Below are 17,287 nucleotides of genomic sequence, written 5' to 3' on the forward strand. Positions count from 1 at the left end.
ATCTGAGGGTGGGAGTGGGAAAAGAACAGATTAGTAGTGCTTGTTATGTGTAGACACAATAAGAAAATTATCTACACAAGGTCCATAACTGACCACAATTTAACCTTTTTCAACTTGAAAGGGTGAAAACAATTGATACAGTAGAAATCAAAGAACCATGCGCTCCCATGATAAGGAACAGTAAACTTCAATTCCTACTCAGTGTTTATGATGTGTTTATAGAGATGTAAGCTATAAACTTCTTGTGGAAGATATGGAAGATCTGCAATTTCATAGTCAGGGGTATTCAGTTCATTTTCATCTAAATTATGTCAAGAAGGTTCATGTAAAGGATACTTTATTCCTTGACTGATTTCTATTTATGTTTCCTAAAGCTCTTTGGGGGGTACTCTGAACCTATTTCCATCACAAAGAATAATGATGTCAAACTTCATTTGTATTTTAAGAAAAAAATTATGCCAAACTTCTCCAACAATCTGGAATTTTATTCCATCCATATACATGCATAGTAACAACATTTGTTGAGAAATTATTTCTATCAGAAGTAGAACATTATCTCGGCGATCACCAGGTGCAGTATTGCTACTCTTATATTTAAATAGATCTTAATATGAATTAAATTCATACTTGCAGCATTGAGTTTAGGGTTTCGATTTAAACTGTGCCTTTCAAAAGATAAAACTGATTAATACTACCTCATTACTTACAATACTGCTTCCAGTAATTTTGTTCACTCTTTATAAAGTATTGCATTTAACAGCAAAGATTTAAAAATTGAGACAGCTGCATCAGCGAAAGAAAATACAAGTACTATACAAGAAAAAAATTGCCATCGTCATTTAACATACATGTTTAAGATTAAGAAAATGGACAAACATACGGCTACATACAAATGCAAAGCCTAGTGACTAAGAGACTGTATCTGCTAAAATATAAAGTGCAAATGGGGCCTGATTATCCAAGACTTGAAATCTTAAGGCGGACTTATAGCATGTATTTAGAACATCTTTGCAAGTTATATTTTAGCACATACATATATCTGCAACAGCATATAAGAAGAAATCAAGATACACGAGTGCTTTTGAAGCTATTTCTAAAATGCTTTTTCTGTATTGTTTGTGACTAGTTTCTTTAAAAGCTACTATACAGTGCAAACCATATGTGCTACACAATAACTATACAATAACATTACAAATGACTTTAATATAAAGTTTTTAAATAAAAAATAACATAACCACAGCTATGAATACTGCTGGTAAAATAAATTAATTTTTGTTTGTTTTTGGAAAATGGCACCAATAATACACTTGACTAAATGGACTGTCATGAAATGACACTATAAGTCTTCACTTTCGCCATGATGAATTAGCTCCTGATTGCCCAGATGTGATCCAAATAGCGTTTGTTTTGTTCTGTTTCTTGACTGGGTAGAACAGACATATTAAACACTGGTACCAAAGGGGGTTGGGGGTATTGGGCAAGGAGGGGATGGTTGTCTCTGTATGATCTCATTTGACATGTTCCGCAGCATGTGATGAACAATAAAACTTCTTGTGAGTTATAAAGTTTGATAGATTGTTGAACTGGATATCACACAGCCGGCAATATTTTCCACTGGTGGGAGGCTGGGAGGAGCCATTCACCCCTTTGGCTATGCTAGACAACTGTTCCTCAGCCGCTGAGGCCATTCCTGGAGAGACGTTCTCATTGGCAGCTAAGGGGTTCTCAGCTACCCATGAGGGAGATTTGTGGCCATCTTCATGTGGAGGGTTCTGGGAAAGGTTCTCTTGCTGTGGGTTGGCTGTAGGTCTCTCTTCCGGTTTCAGTCCACCATTGACAATGACCATGCCTCTGTTTTTGGGCAGCAAGGGCAGAGAATCCTTCTTGGGCACAGCACAGCCATTGGAGGAAGCTTGGTCTTTGGGAGATTCATTTTCTGTGTTGGTGCTTTGTTCGAGATCAGTGTTATGGATGACAAGGGAACCTGAAATATAATCACTGGGTTTGATTCCATAATAGGGAGAAAGCTGGTCGGCACCTTTGGCCTTCTTTATTGCTCCAGGGTAAAGGCATTGAGGGAGGAACAAATGTTTGTTTTCTTCCTTTGTAGCAATGAGTTGGGCGGCTTCGCTGAAGACTTTCAGACCCTGCAGGGTGGCCAAGTGAGAAGAGAACAAGTTGCCGTTGGGAGAGGGCTGTTTCAGGTTCCCATTTTTCTCACATTTGATGAGGCTTCGGTCATAGCTAGCCTCAGGACTATTGCGTTCACTCTCGGGATTGGGAAACGCTTTGCCATCGAGTTGCGCCAGGTCATTCCTTTGCTGGGCTGTGACGGGGCAGAAATTCTGCTTGTGGGCCAGGTAATTCTCCACTTTGTTGAAGCTTATCTTGCAGACGGTGCATTCGTGGTAATCCAGCAGCCTCTTGGGGGATGTGGTGGTCCGCTCTGATGGGGCTAAACACTTCTTGCTGAGATCAATGGGCACGTCCATCTCTAAGCAGGAGACACTGGCATGGGAGGTGTCCCCTTTGGCCACTGGCATGCATTTGTTGATGGTCAGAGACGTTTCCAAGTGCTTGGAGACAATTCCTGGGAAGATCTCACATCTCGGGTGGTAGCAGTCTCCCAGCCCTTCAGGGGCCTCTTGAGTGGAGGTGCAAGGGTTGCTGAGGTTGGCCACGTCCAGGAACCGCTGCTGGACCAGTGGAGGTCTCTGCTCCTGCTCAGGGAGGCACATGTCATACATCTTTCTCCTCTTGCGGGTACGCATGGTTCTCTGCATGGCAGGAACTTTGTTGGATGCGGCCCTCTTGAGTGGTGGGTCATGGCGGGTGGCACAGTAATACTGTTTGTGGACCATGTATGTCTCGTGCCGGCTGAAGGTAATGTTGCAAGCTTCACAGGTTGTCTTATTGGGGTCACTCTCCCCATCCACTAAGGGGATGCTGGGGTTTTTCACATCCACCGGCTTCCCATTGATTTTCTCATCACTGCTATTGGAGGTGGGGATCTTCTTAGCTTGAGCCGAAAAGTCTTTCTCATGGCCCTTCCCATTGGGCCCAATTAAATCTAAGACAGCCGAGGAGTTGAGGCAGGAGGTGGGGAGCAATGGATTCTCAGGATCAGCAGAATGAGCAGTGGGGTTCAGAAGACTGATGGAGGTCTGGCCCGTGTTGGGACTCACGGCCTCAGGCATTTTCTCTGCCACACCAGGAAACTCGGGGGACTTGGCCATCTGTTGCCATCGACTGCTGCAGTAATGTTTTTTGTGCACTAGATAATTATCCAAATTATTGAATGTTATATTACACTCAAAACAAGTTGCCCCCTTGGGCATCAAAGGACTGTAAATGACGGGTGGGTAACTACTACTTCCATGTCGCAACCGCCTGTGAACCAGCTCAGACATCTTGGCTAAGATTTCAGAAGCTTGGGGGACCATGGTGATATCTTGGGGAAAAGCAAATTGAGACAAGAAAGGGCCCACAGGGAAAGAGGGTCCCATGTTAGGCTGAACGGGAGAGGATGCAAGTCGTGGACTCGAGGGCTCAGACTTGATCTTGGTGTAGGAAAAGCTTTGCTTATTGGTGTTGGGCGGGATGTCTGATCTCTGGTTGGTAAGAAAGAGTGGAGTCTTTTTCTCACACTTGTCCAGCTCTGTGTCTGAGCTGGCATCTTTAGTCTGCATGGCCTTTTGGCTGGTGCTAAGTTCGCTTCTGGTCATGAGGTCTGGGGTGGGCTGCAGACCATCCTCAGGGGCACTTGGCGAGTGCTCCAGGTCACTGTCTCTGGTCAGTTTGCCACCTGGCATATGGAGCTCCTGGTGCTGTAGTAGCTCCCGCTGAGTCTGGAAACCAAAGTGGCAGTGGCTGCACCGGAAGGCAGCTTGAGTGAGATGGGAGAAGAGGTGTTGGTGGAAGCTGATCACCGAATCAGCCGTGTAGCTACAGACAGTGCATTTGAGACTAGTACCGGGGGGCAGACAGTCTTCCATTTTCACTCCTGGAGAGACACACAAAAGAACAACACTGAAGGCCATGCATGTTGGGGGGGGGGAACCTATGATTATGTAACTTGCTTAATGGATTCCTGTCTTCACAACAAGGATAATACAAGCTCTCAGAATCTCAATAGTGATAGCAATTTCTTCTCTCTGGGATATGTTCTGCCATGTGCATTAATAGCAATAGTGCTACTATAATTAGCACTATATTATAATATATTATATGATGTATGTTATATACATTTTATGGTATGTAATATAACAAAATATAATAAATATAGCAATAGATAATATAGCACTTGGATGGATCTCATTGAGTAGTAGCCTCCCTATTACATACTAAAAGGTGCTATGAAAATAGATTTTGGTAATAAAGCAAAATGGACCTATGCAGAAATGGATCTATGCCTAGATCTTATGATCTTATGGGGTCTAGTCTGATAATCTACTTCCAAAATGCTAGGCTCTACATTATGAAGTAGACATTCTTTCCATTTGCTATTCATCATCTGTTTGCAAATTAAATAACACTCAGTGCATTAGACTAGATTTTTTTCATTTCTTCTTTTGTGTGTGTGTGTGTGTGTGTGTGTGTGTGTGTGTGTGTGTGTGTGTGTGTGAGAGAGAGAGAGAGAGAGAGAGAGAGCAATATCTGCTGTGCTCAGGGCTACTCATGGCTCTGTGCTCAGGGTTTATTCTTGGTGGGCTTAAAGAATCATATAGGATATTTAGGATCAAACTTGGGACAGCCACATGTAAGACAAGTGTCCTACCCACTTTACAACTTCTCTAGTCCTGACACTAGATTTTTTATTCAAAATAATCTAATAGGAACAATTATGCAAGGTAATTAATAACTTCAAATTTAGCTTTTATGTATATTCTACTGTTATTTATTGGTTTTGCCGGAGTTTATATCTGTTCAAGGTGGATCTATAGCTGACAGTCACTAAGACACTAATCTGTTAGGCTGCCATCTGTGTTGAAGGGATCACCGCTTATTTCTAGTTCATTATTAAGAATTTTGAAAATCCTCACTGGTTGTCATGGGTAAAAATTGCAAGGTTCCCTCAAGTTTCCAGTGATTGGCATCTGGTTAAAATCAAGCTTGGCACACCCACCCCACACTCCAAAATGAAAGTTATTCTTTTGATTTATAAGCTACAAATATGGCAGGAAAAGATTCAGTCTTGGGGCCAGCGAGGTGGTGCTAGAGGTAAGGTGTCTGCCTTGCAAGCGCTAGCAAGGAAGGACCGTGGTTCGATCCCACGGTGTCCCATATGGTCCCCTCAAGCCAGGTGCGATTTCTGAGCACTTAGCCAGGAGTAACCCCTGAGCATCAAACAGGTGTGGCCCGAAAAACCAAAAAAAAAATAAATAAAAAATAAAAAAAAGAAAAGATTCAGTCTTGGGAGAAGGGACGTTCTATTCATTTCTCTTCAACCAGTCCAATGTTCATCTTTTTATTTAGCACTCAAGATGACCTTTGTCTTTGTTTTCTTTTGTGCATAAGCTTCCTCTACTTGGGCACCTTCAGGAGATGGTTTAAATTTGTAGGGAAAGGAAGGTAACAAGTAGAAAGGAAATTGCCTACTTTTATAGGTTCAAAGATGAAAGCTGGCCTTGCTCTTAATTGTTAAGAGCTAACAATTTAAGCTAACTAGATTTGGGAGCTAATTTTTACAAACTCGATGCTATTATTTATTTTAATTATTTACCCCAAGGAAAAAACACGGAAAATGTTACCCATACATGCCCTGAAAGCTTTGTTAAAGGTGCTAAAAAGTGATGACCAAACCTTGGTTTGCCCCATTTCAACATGTTCCAGCATATTCTATTTACTTCATTATACTCATAATAATTGGTTATATAATTCCACCATAAATAGGAATAGTTGGGACTTGCTATTAAGAGTGTGCTTTGTAAAAATTGGCTTTTAGTCTAATTTTTATTAAAATTATTTTAAAATAATGTACTAAATTTTTAAGTCATAGAACTTAACTAAGCTGTTATAAAACAGGTCCTAGAAGGCAAGGACATTTTATAAATTCATATTTAAAAATTAATTCCTCTCAAAAGTGAAAGCAATTGTCTCTATCAATATAACAGTTTTATTTCAATTCAGCAAATTCTTATTTTTAAGGCTCTCCTATTTATTCCCCGCCATGTGGTCAACAGTATGGTGAGTTTCCAAAGATCAGTTGACACTTAGATCAATGAATATTAATGACAACATACAAAGATTACCAAGGTTTTTCTAAGATTTTGTCATTTTTCCTTTAGCTGAAAAAAACTGAGAATGACTGGACTTAAAATCTGAGCACTCTATTGTTCTGGAAGACTTAGACTTAGGTCCTCTGAATGGAATAAACTGAATGAAAATGACATAAGGGAGAAAGCAGTGGATCTACTGAGTTTCATTTGGATTTTGATAGGTTCATCTAGCACAATAGGTTGAGGCAGATGCATAAATTAATCTATTTCCAGAGAGGTAAAATAAGGAGAAAAAATGAGTAAAAGAAGAAACAAGGAAGGACTTACCACTGTGTGAAGTCAGGTGCATTTCCAGAGCTCGGGCATTTGAAAAGCTCTTGGTGCATTGTGGGAAAGGGCACAGGCTGGAAATCTGAGGAGCACTATCTTCGTTTTCCTCTGACACTGGGGCCGCTTCTCTTTGCCTCCCACTGCAATAGTACATCAAGTGGGCTTGCAGATTCCGCTCGCTTCGATACCAGATGCCACAGGACTTGCAAGGGAATATATCTTCTGTAGGCAGAGATACAGAGACATATTAGCTACTGCTCATTTGGAGCCAAGCCTGGGGAGAGCAGCACTTATTTAGTTCAATTTTTCTCTGAGACAGTGCTCAAGGTTGTGTTTGGCAAACAGACATGGTGAGTGCAAGTGTGGGAGATCACTCCACCAATGAAGGAAGCTTTTCTTTTCTTTTCTTTTCTTTTCTTTTTTGGGCCACACCTGGTGATGCTCAAACATTACTCCTAGCTCTGTGCTCAGAAATAACTACTGGCAGGCTCTGGGGGACCAGATGGGATGCTAGAGGAACCAGGGCTGTCCACCTACAAGGCAAATGCCTTCCACGTGTGCTCTGAAGGAAGCTATTAAAGAAGGACACACTCTATACAATTTGCTTGCCCAGACACTCTTTACAAAGTGGTAATGTTAGAGACTCTAGCTTTTGTTTACATTATTTTGTGGTTTAGAAAAATGTGTATTTCACAGTGATTCAATATACAATTAAAAAAAAAAAAGGTGCCAGCAACAGTAGTTGCTTGTGGAAGTCAATTGTGAGAGAGTGGACGGTAGGTGATAAGAAAAGAATCAAGGATCAAATACTAGTGAATGAGCAGTATAACCAACAAGTACAATACAGAATTTCAAAATAAAACTGAGTATCAAAGCACTCTTTCAAAGTTACTTTTTCTTTTTTTTTTTTCTTTTGGGGGGGGGCACACCCGGCGGTGCTCAGGGGTTACTCCTGGCTGTCTGCTCAGAAATAGCTCCTGGCAGGCACGGGGGACCATATGGGACACCGGGATTCGAACCGACCACCTTTGGTCCTGGATCGGCTGCTTGCAAGGCAAACGCTGCTGTGCTATCTCTCCGGGCCCAAAAGTTACTTTTTCTTATTTACTCATCGCCAGTATTGATACTACTCATAGAGCCACATCATGTGGTAAGGGATTCACTTATATTCAGGATGAATTTTACTGGTTGGGAACTTTCAAAATAAGAATGGAGGCTGAGTTAGTTGAGATTAAGGATTATCTTGCTTAATTAAAGCAAACAGGAGAATTGCAATTATAATGCACATTCAAACATTGGAGTTTCCTAACAGTTTAAAGGCACTTGATGTCCCTGCTAATAAAATCCTTTTGCCTCAAATTCAAGTTGCTACTATATTATTACAATTATTATTATTATTATTACAATATTATTACAATATATTACTATATTATTCATTCTCTGAATCAAAGTAAAAATTCAGTAACAGAAAATAATTACAGTCCAGGATTTAGCTTAGTGCTAGAGCACTAACTTCCCTTGCTTATAAGGGCATAGATTCATTTCTCAGCACAGAAAGAAAACAAAAAAGCAAGAAAAAGAGGAAGGAAGGAAGGAAGGAAGGAAGGAAGGAAGGAAGGAAGGAAGGAAGGAAGGAAGGAAGGAAGGAAGGAAGGAAGGAAGGAAGGAAGGAAGGAAGGAAGGAAGGAAGGAAGGAAGGAAGGAAGGAAGGAAGGAAGGAAGGAAGGAAGGAGGATGGAAGAAGGGAAGGAAGGAGGGAGGAAAAGAAAGAACCTTACATTAAGAAAATTCAACATTAGCTTCAGTTAGATGCACTTGTTCCACTAAGATGGAAAGTTATTTCATATATTTTAATAATTTTTTGTTTTTGTTTTATTTGGGTCACACCCGGCAGCATTCAGGGGTTACTCCTGGCTCTATGCTCAGCAATCGCCCCTGGCAGGCACGGTGGGCCAATGAGATGCCAGGATTCAAACCACCATCCTTCTGCATGAAAGGCAAACGCCTTACCTTCACGTTATCTCTCCGGACCCTTAATAATTTATTTTATCTAAAGTTTACTTTTGCAACAAGAACACAATGATTTGAACATGTCAAAACAAATATTGTGAACACAAAAAATATTTTGGTCTCTAGATTTCTAGTAACATTTATTCTCAGAAATTTAGAACATGTTCAAGTAAAATTAATTATGTATGTATAATAAATTAGAAAAAGAAAGACAAATATTATATGATTCTACTTACATGTATAGAATATAAAAAGAAAAGAAATATACAAAAATAGCAAAACACATAAATGATGAGAATCAAAAACCTGATGAGTGACTAGAGGGGAAGAAGGTGGGTAAATTATATCGGCAAAAGGGGATTAAAATTATGGTGATGCAAGAAAACTAACTGTTGGTGGCGCACATAATGTGGTGTAGACAAATCTTGAATTGCAATGCAGCATATTGAAGACCTATATTATGTTTTAAACAATTGTTTCTTCCCTCTCTTCTCTTTTCTCCCTTCCTTCCTATTTCCTTCCTTCCTTCCCTACCTCTCTCCTTTCTTCCTTCCTACCTTCCTTCTTTCCTTCCCTCCCTCTCTCCTTTCTTCCTTCCTACCTTCCTTCTTTCCTTCCCTCCCTCTCTCCTTTCCTTTCCTCCTTCCTTCCCTCCCATTCTGCTTCCTTCCCTTCCTCTCTCCATCCTTCCCTTCCTCTTTCCATCCTTCCCTCCTTCTCTCCTTCCTTCCTCCCCTCTCCTTCTTTCCTTCCCTCCCTCTCCTTTCCTTCTCTCCCTCTCTCCCTCTCTCGTTCCCTTCCTTCCTTCCTCCCTTCCTTCCTTCCTTCCTCCCTTCCTTCCTTCCTTCCTTCCTTCCTTCCTTCCTTTCTTCTTTCCTTCTTCCCTTCCTTTCTTCCTTCCTCCCTCAAAATTTTACTTTTCAGGCATATTTTAGAATTCTCCATCAATATTACTCTAAGCCTTTGTGTGTCTTAATTTTCTATAACATTTAGATTTCTCCAAGCTACCATTCCTTTCATTTACCTAATTGGCCAAATGTGCATTGTGTTTTTTTTTATCTTGAAGTTTTTTTAACTATAGTATCCTTCAAGAAAACCAAATCATTCTGCTATGTGAGTCTGAATGGAAATGTGCAATTCTTATAGCTCAGGAGCCTTGAATGTTGTGCAACTTGTTGAGAATGTGGTATTTTGTGTGTGTGACATACAGGAATCCAATCTGAAATGAATGCATTTAGGTGTTGGTTTTATATCCCCTTAAAGTTTGAGAAAAGATAAAATGAAATCACAATACTGATGGAGAAATCCTGTCCCTGGTTGCCTGTCAGGAGGCATTTTTTTTTCTTTCCACAAATACCCGTCACCACTACAAAGCTATTGTGCCAGGCAATTGCACTCAACACTTACTATTGACAATAGCTGTAGGCAAAATAGAAGCCATGGCAGCTTGCTGAGGAAGCAGCTGAATTGAGTCCAGCAGGCGTGCAGGGTACATCCCTTCTGTAAGAGTCATCTGACTGGCAGCTTGTAGCCTTGAGTCAAAATCCACCACAAAGGCAATTAGCTCTTCACCCTCAGAGATGGCCTTAGTCGTGGTGCACCAAAGCTGACCTCCTATTAAGAAAAAGAAAGACAGAATTGACATGGAATACTTGAGCTTGCTCCACACTGGACTGATGTTAACATCATCTCCTCATGCTCCACCTCCATCATGGGGCAGAGTGTTGGATAAAGACAGCAGCAGGCTTCCTGCTCCCTTCCGTAGCAAGTTACATTCCTTGTGAGGAAACCAAGTGTTACAGTGACCAGTAAAGCAAGAGAAGAGACCATCTGTAGAGAGCTCTGTCTACTGTTTGCCTTCTGGGCTTGCCTTAATCCCTAACCAAGATATTAATATATTGTAAGACCTAAGCACAAATTTGGAGAGGAATCAGACTTCAGAACTTTGTTTAATGGGAGAATTTGGAAGTAAGATCTTTCTGTTGGCCTCTATGTGTGTCTCTCTCTGTCTCTCTCTTCCCTTCTTTCTCCCTTCTTACTCTTTCTTCTCCTTCCTCCTCCTCCCTCTTTCTCTTTACTTCGCTTTCAAAAAATAAACCTCCAAAACACTCTTTAGTAGGTCAATACCAGAGGGCTAAAACTACAAACCAGGTCCACACAAACTCCTAACTCTAGAAAGTAACCATGAAATGGTGGTTCATCTTACTTCTTTGTGTCTATTGCCATTTGCTTTGGCTCACTGATTTTTACTTTATATAATATCTAATATACTACAGCTTCTTTATCTCCATTTACCCTGATTGAACTTCCTGGAAAGAAGATATACCAAAGATCCTTTTCAAAAAGGATTCTTTAAATAAAGATTTGTTTAAATGAAAAGAGCCCTTTCTTCAAACACCGAGATATGCCCTGGCTCTGTGTTTCAAATGAGCACATGAGGTGCATTAAAAAGAAAATTAACCACGCAAGTACATCTTCTAATGTATTGGAACGCGATAGTGAATGCTCATTTATTTCACATGTTTAGACAGGCAGAGCACTTATATTTTGTTATCTATACTTTCAGGCCCAGATACATATCCTATACAGTCATGCCTGAAATAATGTGGCATACTTGATATGCTATAAAGCTTTGTTTCTCATTGTGTATATACTACAATTCTATATATTGTACTCATTAAGCAAACAGAAACTGTACCCATTCTGATAAGTAATATTGCTGTTTATCTTTTAGCATAACTGTCTTTTCAACTACACTTCATTTCACTCCCTCCATTCTCAAAGTGATCATAATTTATAAACAAATGGTGGTCAAAATCTGGTGGAAAAGATAGCAAAAGCATATGATCTAGCTAAGTCCTGATGAAGAGTTAGATATTATTTTTTGACAAAATCCGGGTGGATTCTTGAACCCAACTGATTAAATGTGAAAGGTAAGCAAAGAAAATATCCCTGTAGAGGGGACATATTTATGAAAAGATAAAATGAGGTTACAGACCTCAGATATGTGTGACAGTTCCAAAGTGAAACACAAATACACAGAGATGAGAAAATAGTTTCTCATTTCCCCTTAGATGCCAATGGTTCTGAAATGCCAATGGGTCTACCCGAATAAGAATGGGACAAGATAGAAATCCACATTCAGCTAGGCATTCACTGATTTTATGAATAGATACAAGCCAGAACTCAATTCACAGTAGTCAGAAAAGTGGATTGAAAAGTGCTCTGTGATGCTGGTCATACTACTTTTTCCAGGAAGGTGGTCAATCTGCACCACCTTCTCACAGATAACTGACACAGATAACTCACTGCAACTGTCATCTGGGATGCAGGCTATTGAGTTAGCCTGTCATGGAGAGGTGGGAAACAAAAAGGAAGGCTCTATGCACTCCAGTTCTGGTTTACTTCATCACAGGTATGATCTTTCTGGGTCACTGTTATTTCCTTCATGAAGGGAGTGACTTGCATTTCTGGTGAGAAAGACTGGCCAGCTTGGGCAAATTCCACTTTGAGTATCTTTAATGAAAGGAAAGCTGGAGGGCCCGGAGTGGTGGTACAAGCAGTAGGGCATTTGCCTTGCATGCGCTAATCTAGGATAGACTGCAGTTCGATTCCCTGGTGTCCCATATGGTTCTCCAAGCCAGGAGCGATTGCTGAGCCCATAGCCAGGAGTATCCCTGAGCATCACTGGGTATTGCTTCAAAAACAAAAATCAAAATACATAAATAAATAAATAAACAAACAAATAAAAGGAAAAGAAAGGAAAGCTGGATGGAAACCAGGTGACTCAAAATACTTAGGCAAGGGAGTCAAATGTCTTAGCATACTTTTTCACAGACTTTTAAACAAAACAATCCAATCAATAAACCACCAATTTTGAGTGTAAATAAAATGAGTCACAGTAATTTTTCTGGGGTCAGAGAGTTCAAAGGGCTGACCAAATGTTTTGCATGTGGGAGACCTATATCCCATTCCCTGTAGGTAAGACCCCTTGAACACTGCCATGAATGGACCCTCAATAATTTTTTATAACATCAAATAGTCTAGTGGCAATTGTAATGTATTATATGTATAGATTCATATGTGTATTACATATTTATGATTGTATACAGGTGTATGTATATTATATATGATATAATATATAATAGATACTCATAATATATATATAATGGTTGTTTTAGATATAGCCTCTAATGTTTGTTTGTAGACATAAGTGATAATGTTTTATATTTCATTGTCTTTCTCAAGTTATCTCATTTTTTAAAAAATTTTTATTTTTAATTATGAGAACAAAGGTGCAAAGAAAAAAGACAAGGTAAAGTTACAGTGGAAGGACAATCACCCATAAACAGAATTCTCAGAAGTCCCCTTGCTGATATCTGAACTTTGAACATTCAGTCAAAGAACATTAAAACAGAACCCATGTACACTTACTTTGTCCCTCAAGTCCCCAGATTGTAGTATCTTATAATATTTCTTAGCAGCACAGAAAGCAATCTAAAGCCATAAAACTTATGTAACTCCTTAAACAGAAAGCAATCTAAAGCCATAAAACTTATGTAACTCCTTAAACATTGAAGGCATAGTATTTTTCTACATTTCCATGCACATGCATATTAGTTTAAGTAAACTTCAAAAGTTTAAGTGGGTTTTTTTTAAGGATTAGAGTCAAAGGAGCACAGTAAAAACGGTGTTAGAGTGGCAATAATTGTTTGCATAGGCCCACCAAAATATGAGGAAAAGCCTTGGCCTAAATACAAGGAGACCCTACCCCTGAAGTTTCCTGGCATAAGACCAACTCTAGGCTCCAGGCAAACTAGTTTGTCCTATCCAAGTCATTGACTGTAGTGCCAATACACTTTCATTTTTCACACAGTCTCTGTTGTTGGTATCATGTTTCTGTATTAAACATCCTGGAATCTGCATATCCTACATTGAAGTCAGGATGTGGAGCATCCTCTAGTTTCACCTCACAATTAAAGGGCAATGCAGAGAACCCTGTCCTGTAAGCAGGTCGTTGTTGTTGTCAAGTCTTCTTAGTGTTAAGGGCAGTCTCTTTTGAGCAGGTCGATGTCAGAGCAGCAGTAGGGTCTTCCCTGGTAGAGGATTGCTTCCAGGTGATGCTATAAACAACCTTGGATGTTTCGTAGATAGCTTCCCTGGTTCAATCCTTTCTTGAATGTTATCTCATTTTTTAATTTGGGCAGAACATGTCCTCTTAAAAGGCTGAATTGGATTGGAAAGATACTTTGTAGTGTTAGGATTTAATTTTCCCAATCATCCACTCATCATCAATTCACTAAATTCTGATTAAGAACAGGTTGCATGCTCTGGCTTTGCATATGACTCTAAAATTCCATGTTGCACCTCTACATAGAGACCAGGATACCACATGGTAGGTGTTTTTCCAAGGCAAGAGAAAACTGGAGACAGCAAAATAATTACCATCTTTTGAGTCTGATATGCATTCAATATAACTTTTCTTTAAAAAGATTTTTTTGGGGGTCTATACCAGAGGGTGCCTGGGAGTCTCTCTCTGGTGGTGTTCATGGGACGCAGGAGATTGCGTTAGTTTTGTGGCTTATAAGGCAAATGTCTTAACCCTTCTACTATCTCTCCAGCCCTCAAAGTATCTTTTGCTTTCAAGATCAGATGAATTCGGGTACATTCAGGATGGTATGGCCATAGACTCAAAGTGACTTTTTGTCTGTTTTTGGATCACATCTAGTGGCACTCAGGGGTTAGTCCAGGTTCTGCATTGAGAAATCAAGGCAAACACCCTACCACTGTGCTATATCTCCAGCCCCTCAAAGTGACTTTTTAATCAGCTCATCAAGAACAAATATTAGCCAAATATTATCCTACCTTCTTAAAAGAAAGAAAAAGTAATATGGTTAATAATCCTCTCAATATTTTGATGATATCACACTTAGCCAGATATGTTTTGTAAATTTTTGAAAAAAAAATGTTTTCTTGTTTCTGGCTTATATTCCATAAATGAGTGAGATTATTCTATGTCTATCCCTCTCCCTCTGATTAATTTTATTCAGCATAATAGTCTCCAAGTCCATCCATGTATAGACAAATTTCATGACTTAATTTTTCCTAATGGTTGCATAGTATTACAGTGTGTAGATGTACCACAGTTTCTTTACCCACTTATCTGCTGTCAGTCAAGAGATCCAGTCCACGGTAAAAAGTTCACCACAATAATCGGTGAGTGTAGTTGCTAGAGCAGAGAGGGTCTACTAGGATAATGATAGATGGAACTGATCGCTGTGGACAAGAACTCAATGCTGAAAGGGGAGAAACTAATAGGCAAGGCACTTCTCCATTAACAATAGTGCAAAGCACAGAGTCAAAAAAAAAAAAAAGGAGTGGGGAGAGAGAGTGAGAGAAAAGCAATTGTCCTGCCCGAGAGCAAGACAGGTGTAGTGGATAGGGGAGTGGGAGGGAAAGAAGAGACATCGGTGATGGTGATTCGAAGGGTGCACTGGTGACAGATATTGTACGTTGTATGACTTAAGCCCAACAATGAACAAATTTGTAACTATGGTCCTTAAATAAAGCAAATAAAGTTTTTGGAGGGCCAAAAATAGCAGCGCTCTGGGGTTACTCCTAGCTCTGTACTCAGAAATTGCTCCTGGCAGGCTCTGGGGACCATATGGGATGCTGGGGTTTGAACCCGGGTCTGTCCCAGGTCAGCCATGTGCAAGGCAAATGCCCTAATGCTGTGCTATCGCTCTGCCCCATAGCAATTAAAAAAACCCTATTATTAAATTAAAGGTTACTTTTTAAAATTACAGATTCAATCTAAAAAATGTTTAATTTAACTCCAACTTAAGGACTTGTAAATATTAAATTGATCATGCCTTATTCTCATTCTAAGGGAGAATGCTAGATATTTTTCTTGAGATTTAAAGGATTTTATGTTGGATAACAATTAGGACATTTACTAGAATTTTATTTTTTATATATTTTTTGATTTTATATATATATATATATATATGTACTCTAGACAGGCTTTCTACTTCCCTCATTCAGACACATTACTCCACATCACTAATCATCAGGGAGATGCAAATCAAAACAACTATAGGGTACCATCTCATGCCATAGAGATTGGTACACATCAGAAAGAATGAGAACAAGCAGTGCTGGTGGGGATGTGGAGAGAAAGGAACTTTTATTCATTGCTGGTGGGAATGCCATCTGGTTCAACCTTTGTGAAAAGCGATATGGAGATTTCTCCAAAAGCTGGAAGTTGAGCTCCCATACGATCCAGCTATACCACTCGTAGGAACACAAAAATACAATACAAAAATCCCTTTCTCACACCTATATTCATTTCAGCATTGTTTACAATAGCCAGACTCTGGAAACAGCCTAGATGCCCCTTAGTAGATGAATGGTTAAAGAAACTATGATACATATACACAATGGAATATTATGCAGCCGTCAGAAGAGATGAAGTCATGAAATTTTGCTATACATGGATATATATGGAATCTATTATGCTGAGTGAAATATGTTAGAGGGAGAGAGATAAACACAGAATGGTCTTACTCATCTATGGATTTTGAGAAAAATGAAAAACATTTGTGTAATGATTCTCAGAGACAAAATAGAGGAGGACTGGAGGGTCCAGCTCCTGACATGAAGCTCATCACAGAGATCGTTTAGTGCAGTCACAGAAATAATTACACTGAGAACTATCATAAAACAATGCTAGCATTTTAAAAAATTAACAACAGAAATCATTTCCAGTTCTCTATGTGAAGCTATGAAGACAGGGGAATTTATTTCCAAATCTGGTGTGTTTGAGTTAGAAGAAATACTGTCAATTCTACTTTAGAGCAAATGAAAAGAAATAACATTTTTCTTGATTAAGAAGCTCTCCTAGTGTAGAAAAATGCTAGATTCTATTGATACTTAGTTATTTTGTTATCTTCCCTGAATCTTGAGGGAGTTATGTTAAGTTAAATGTACCAATTGCAAAAAGTGAAATGTAAGAGTCTATGTATCTAAGGGGAACAAAAAGGAAGGTGGTCTTCAGGGTCTGAGGGATGGGAAGGAATGATGAGTTACTGTTGAATGGGGACAGAGTTTCAATTCTACAAGCTGAGAATTCTGGAGCTTGCTGGTGTGATGGTCACGTGCTAATGTGAATGTAAATAAATGTCCCAGAATGTAAGTAATAACTCACGGTAGCAGTGAAGGCCGGAGCAGAGAGATAGCATAGGGGTTCTGGCACTATTATTGCCTGGTTCGATCCCTTGGATTGAAAATTGTCCCCAAGTATTGGCAGGAATGAGTGAGTTCTAATCAGAGAGCACAGAGGAAGCCCAACTCCCTGTGCCCCAAATGGTTAAGGGATTAAATATTACGTTATGCATATTACTTTATCATAAAAACTAAAAATAATAGATATTTTTCACTAAAAATTCTACTATGACTCGAGTAACTTATGTATGTTTGGGGGCCACAACTCAGAAAACTTCTCAGAAAGTTTCTTTTACATAAGATGGCTTCTAAAAATAAACAAAGTACATTTGATTCCTCTTGATTTTCTAGCAAAATAATTTAACAAGCGACCTTTTGTAAGCTGCATCTCTGAAGACATCAGATTGTTGTGTAGATTGAACTCACTACCTTCATGAGCAGGAACGCCCTTCATTTCCTTTATTAGCAGGATGCCTATGTGGATCTGGAAATTGTAAGTCACTATA

At 39.5% G+C, this 17,287-nt stretch overlaps 1 protein-coding gene across 1 annotated transcript in view; it reads right to left on the reverse strand.

The window, feature by feature from the left end:
* Positions 1-1,156: 1,156 nt before the first annotated feature.
* ZFPM2 (zinc finger protein, FOG family member 2) overlaps positions 1,157-17,287 on the reverse strand; it is a 500,701-nt gene continuing 484,570 nt past the window's right edge. Inside the window, exons 6-8 of the mRNA XM_049773857.1 lie at positions 9,966-10,172; positions 6,546-6,770; positions 1,157-4,003 (exon numbers count right to left, since the gene is read on the reverse strand). Coding sequence (XP_049629814.1) covers positions 1,509-4,003; positions 6,546-6,770; positions 9,966-10,172 — 2,927 coding nt within the window. The 3' untranslated portion in view covers positions 1,157-1,508. The remainder of the gene's footprint in view (positions 4,004-6,545; positions 6,771-9,965; positions 10,173-17,287) is intronic.

The sequence above is a fragment of the Suncus etruscus genome, chromosome 5, assembly GCF_024139225.1.
Source record: "Suncus etruscus isolate mSunEtr1 chromosome 5, mSunEtr1.pri.cur, whole genome shotgun sequence".
NCBI lineage: Eukaryota > Metazoa > Chordata > Mammalia > Eulipotyphla > Soricidae > Suncus > Suncus etruscus.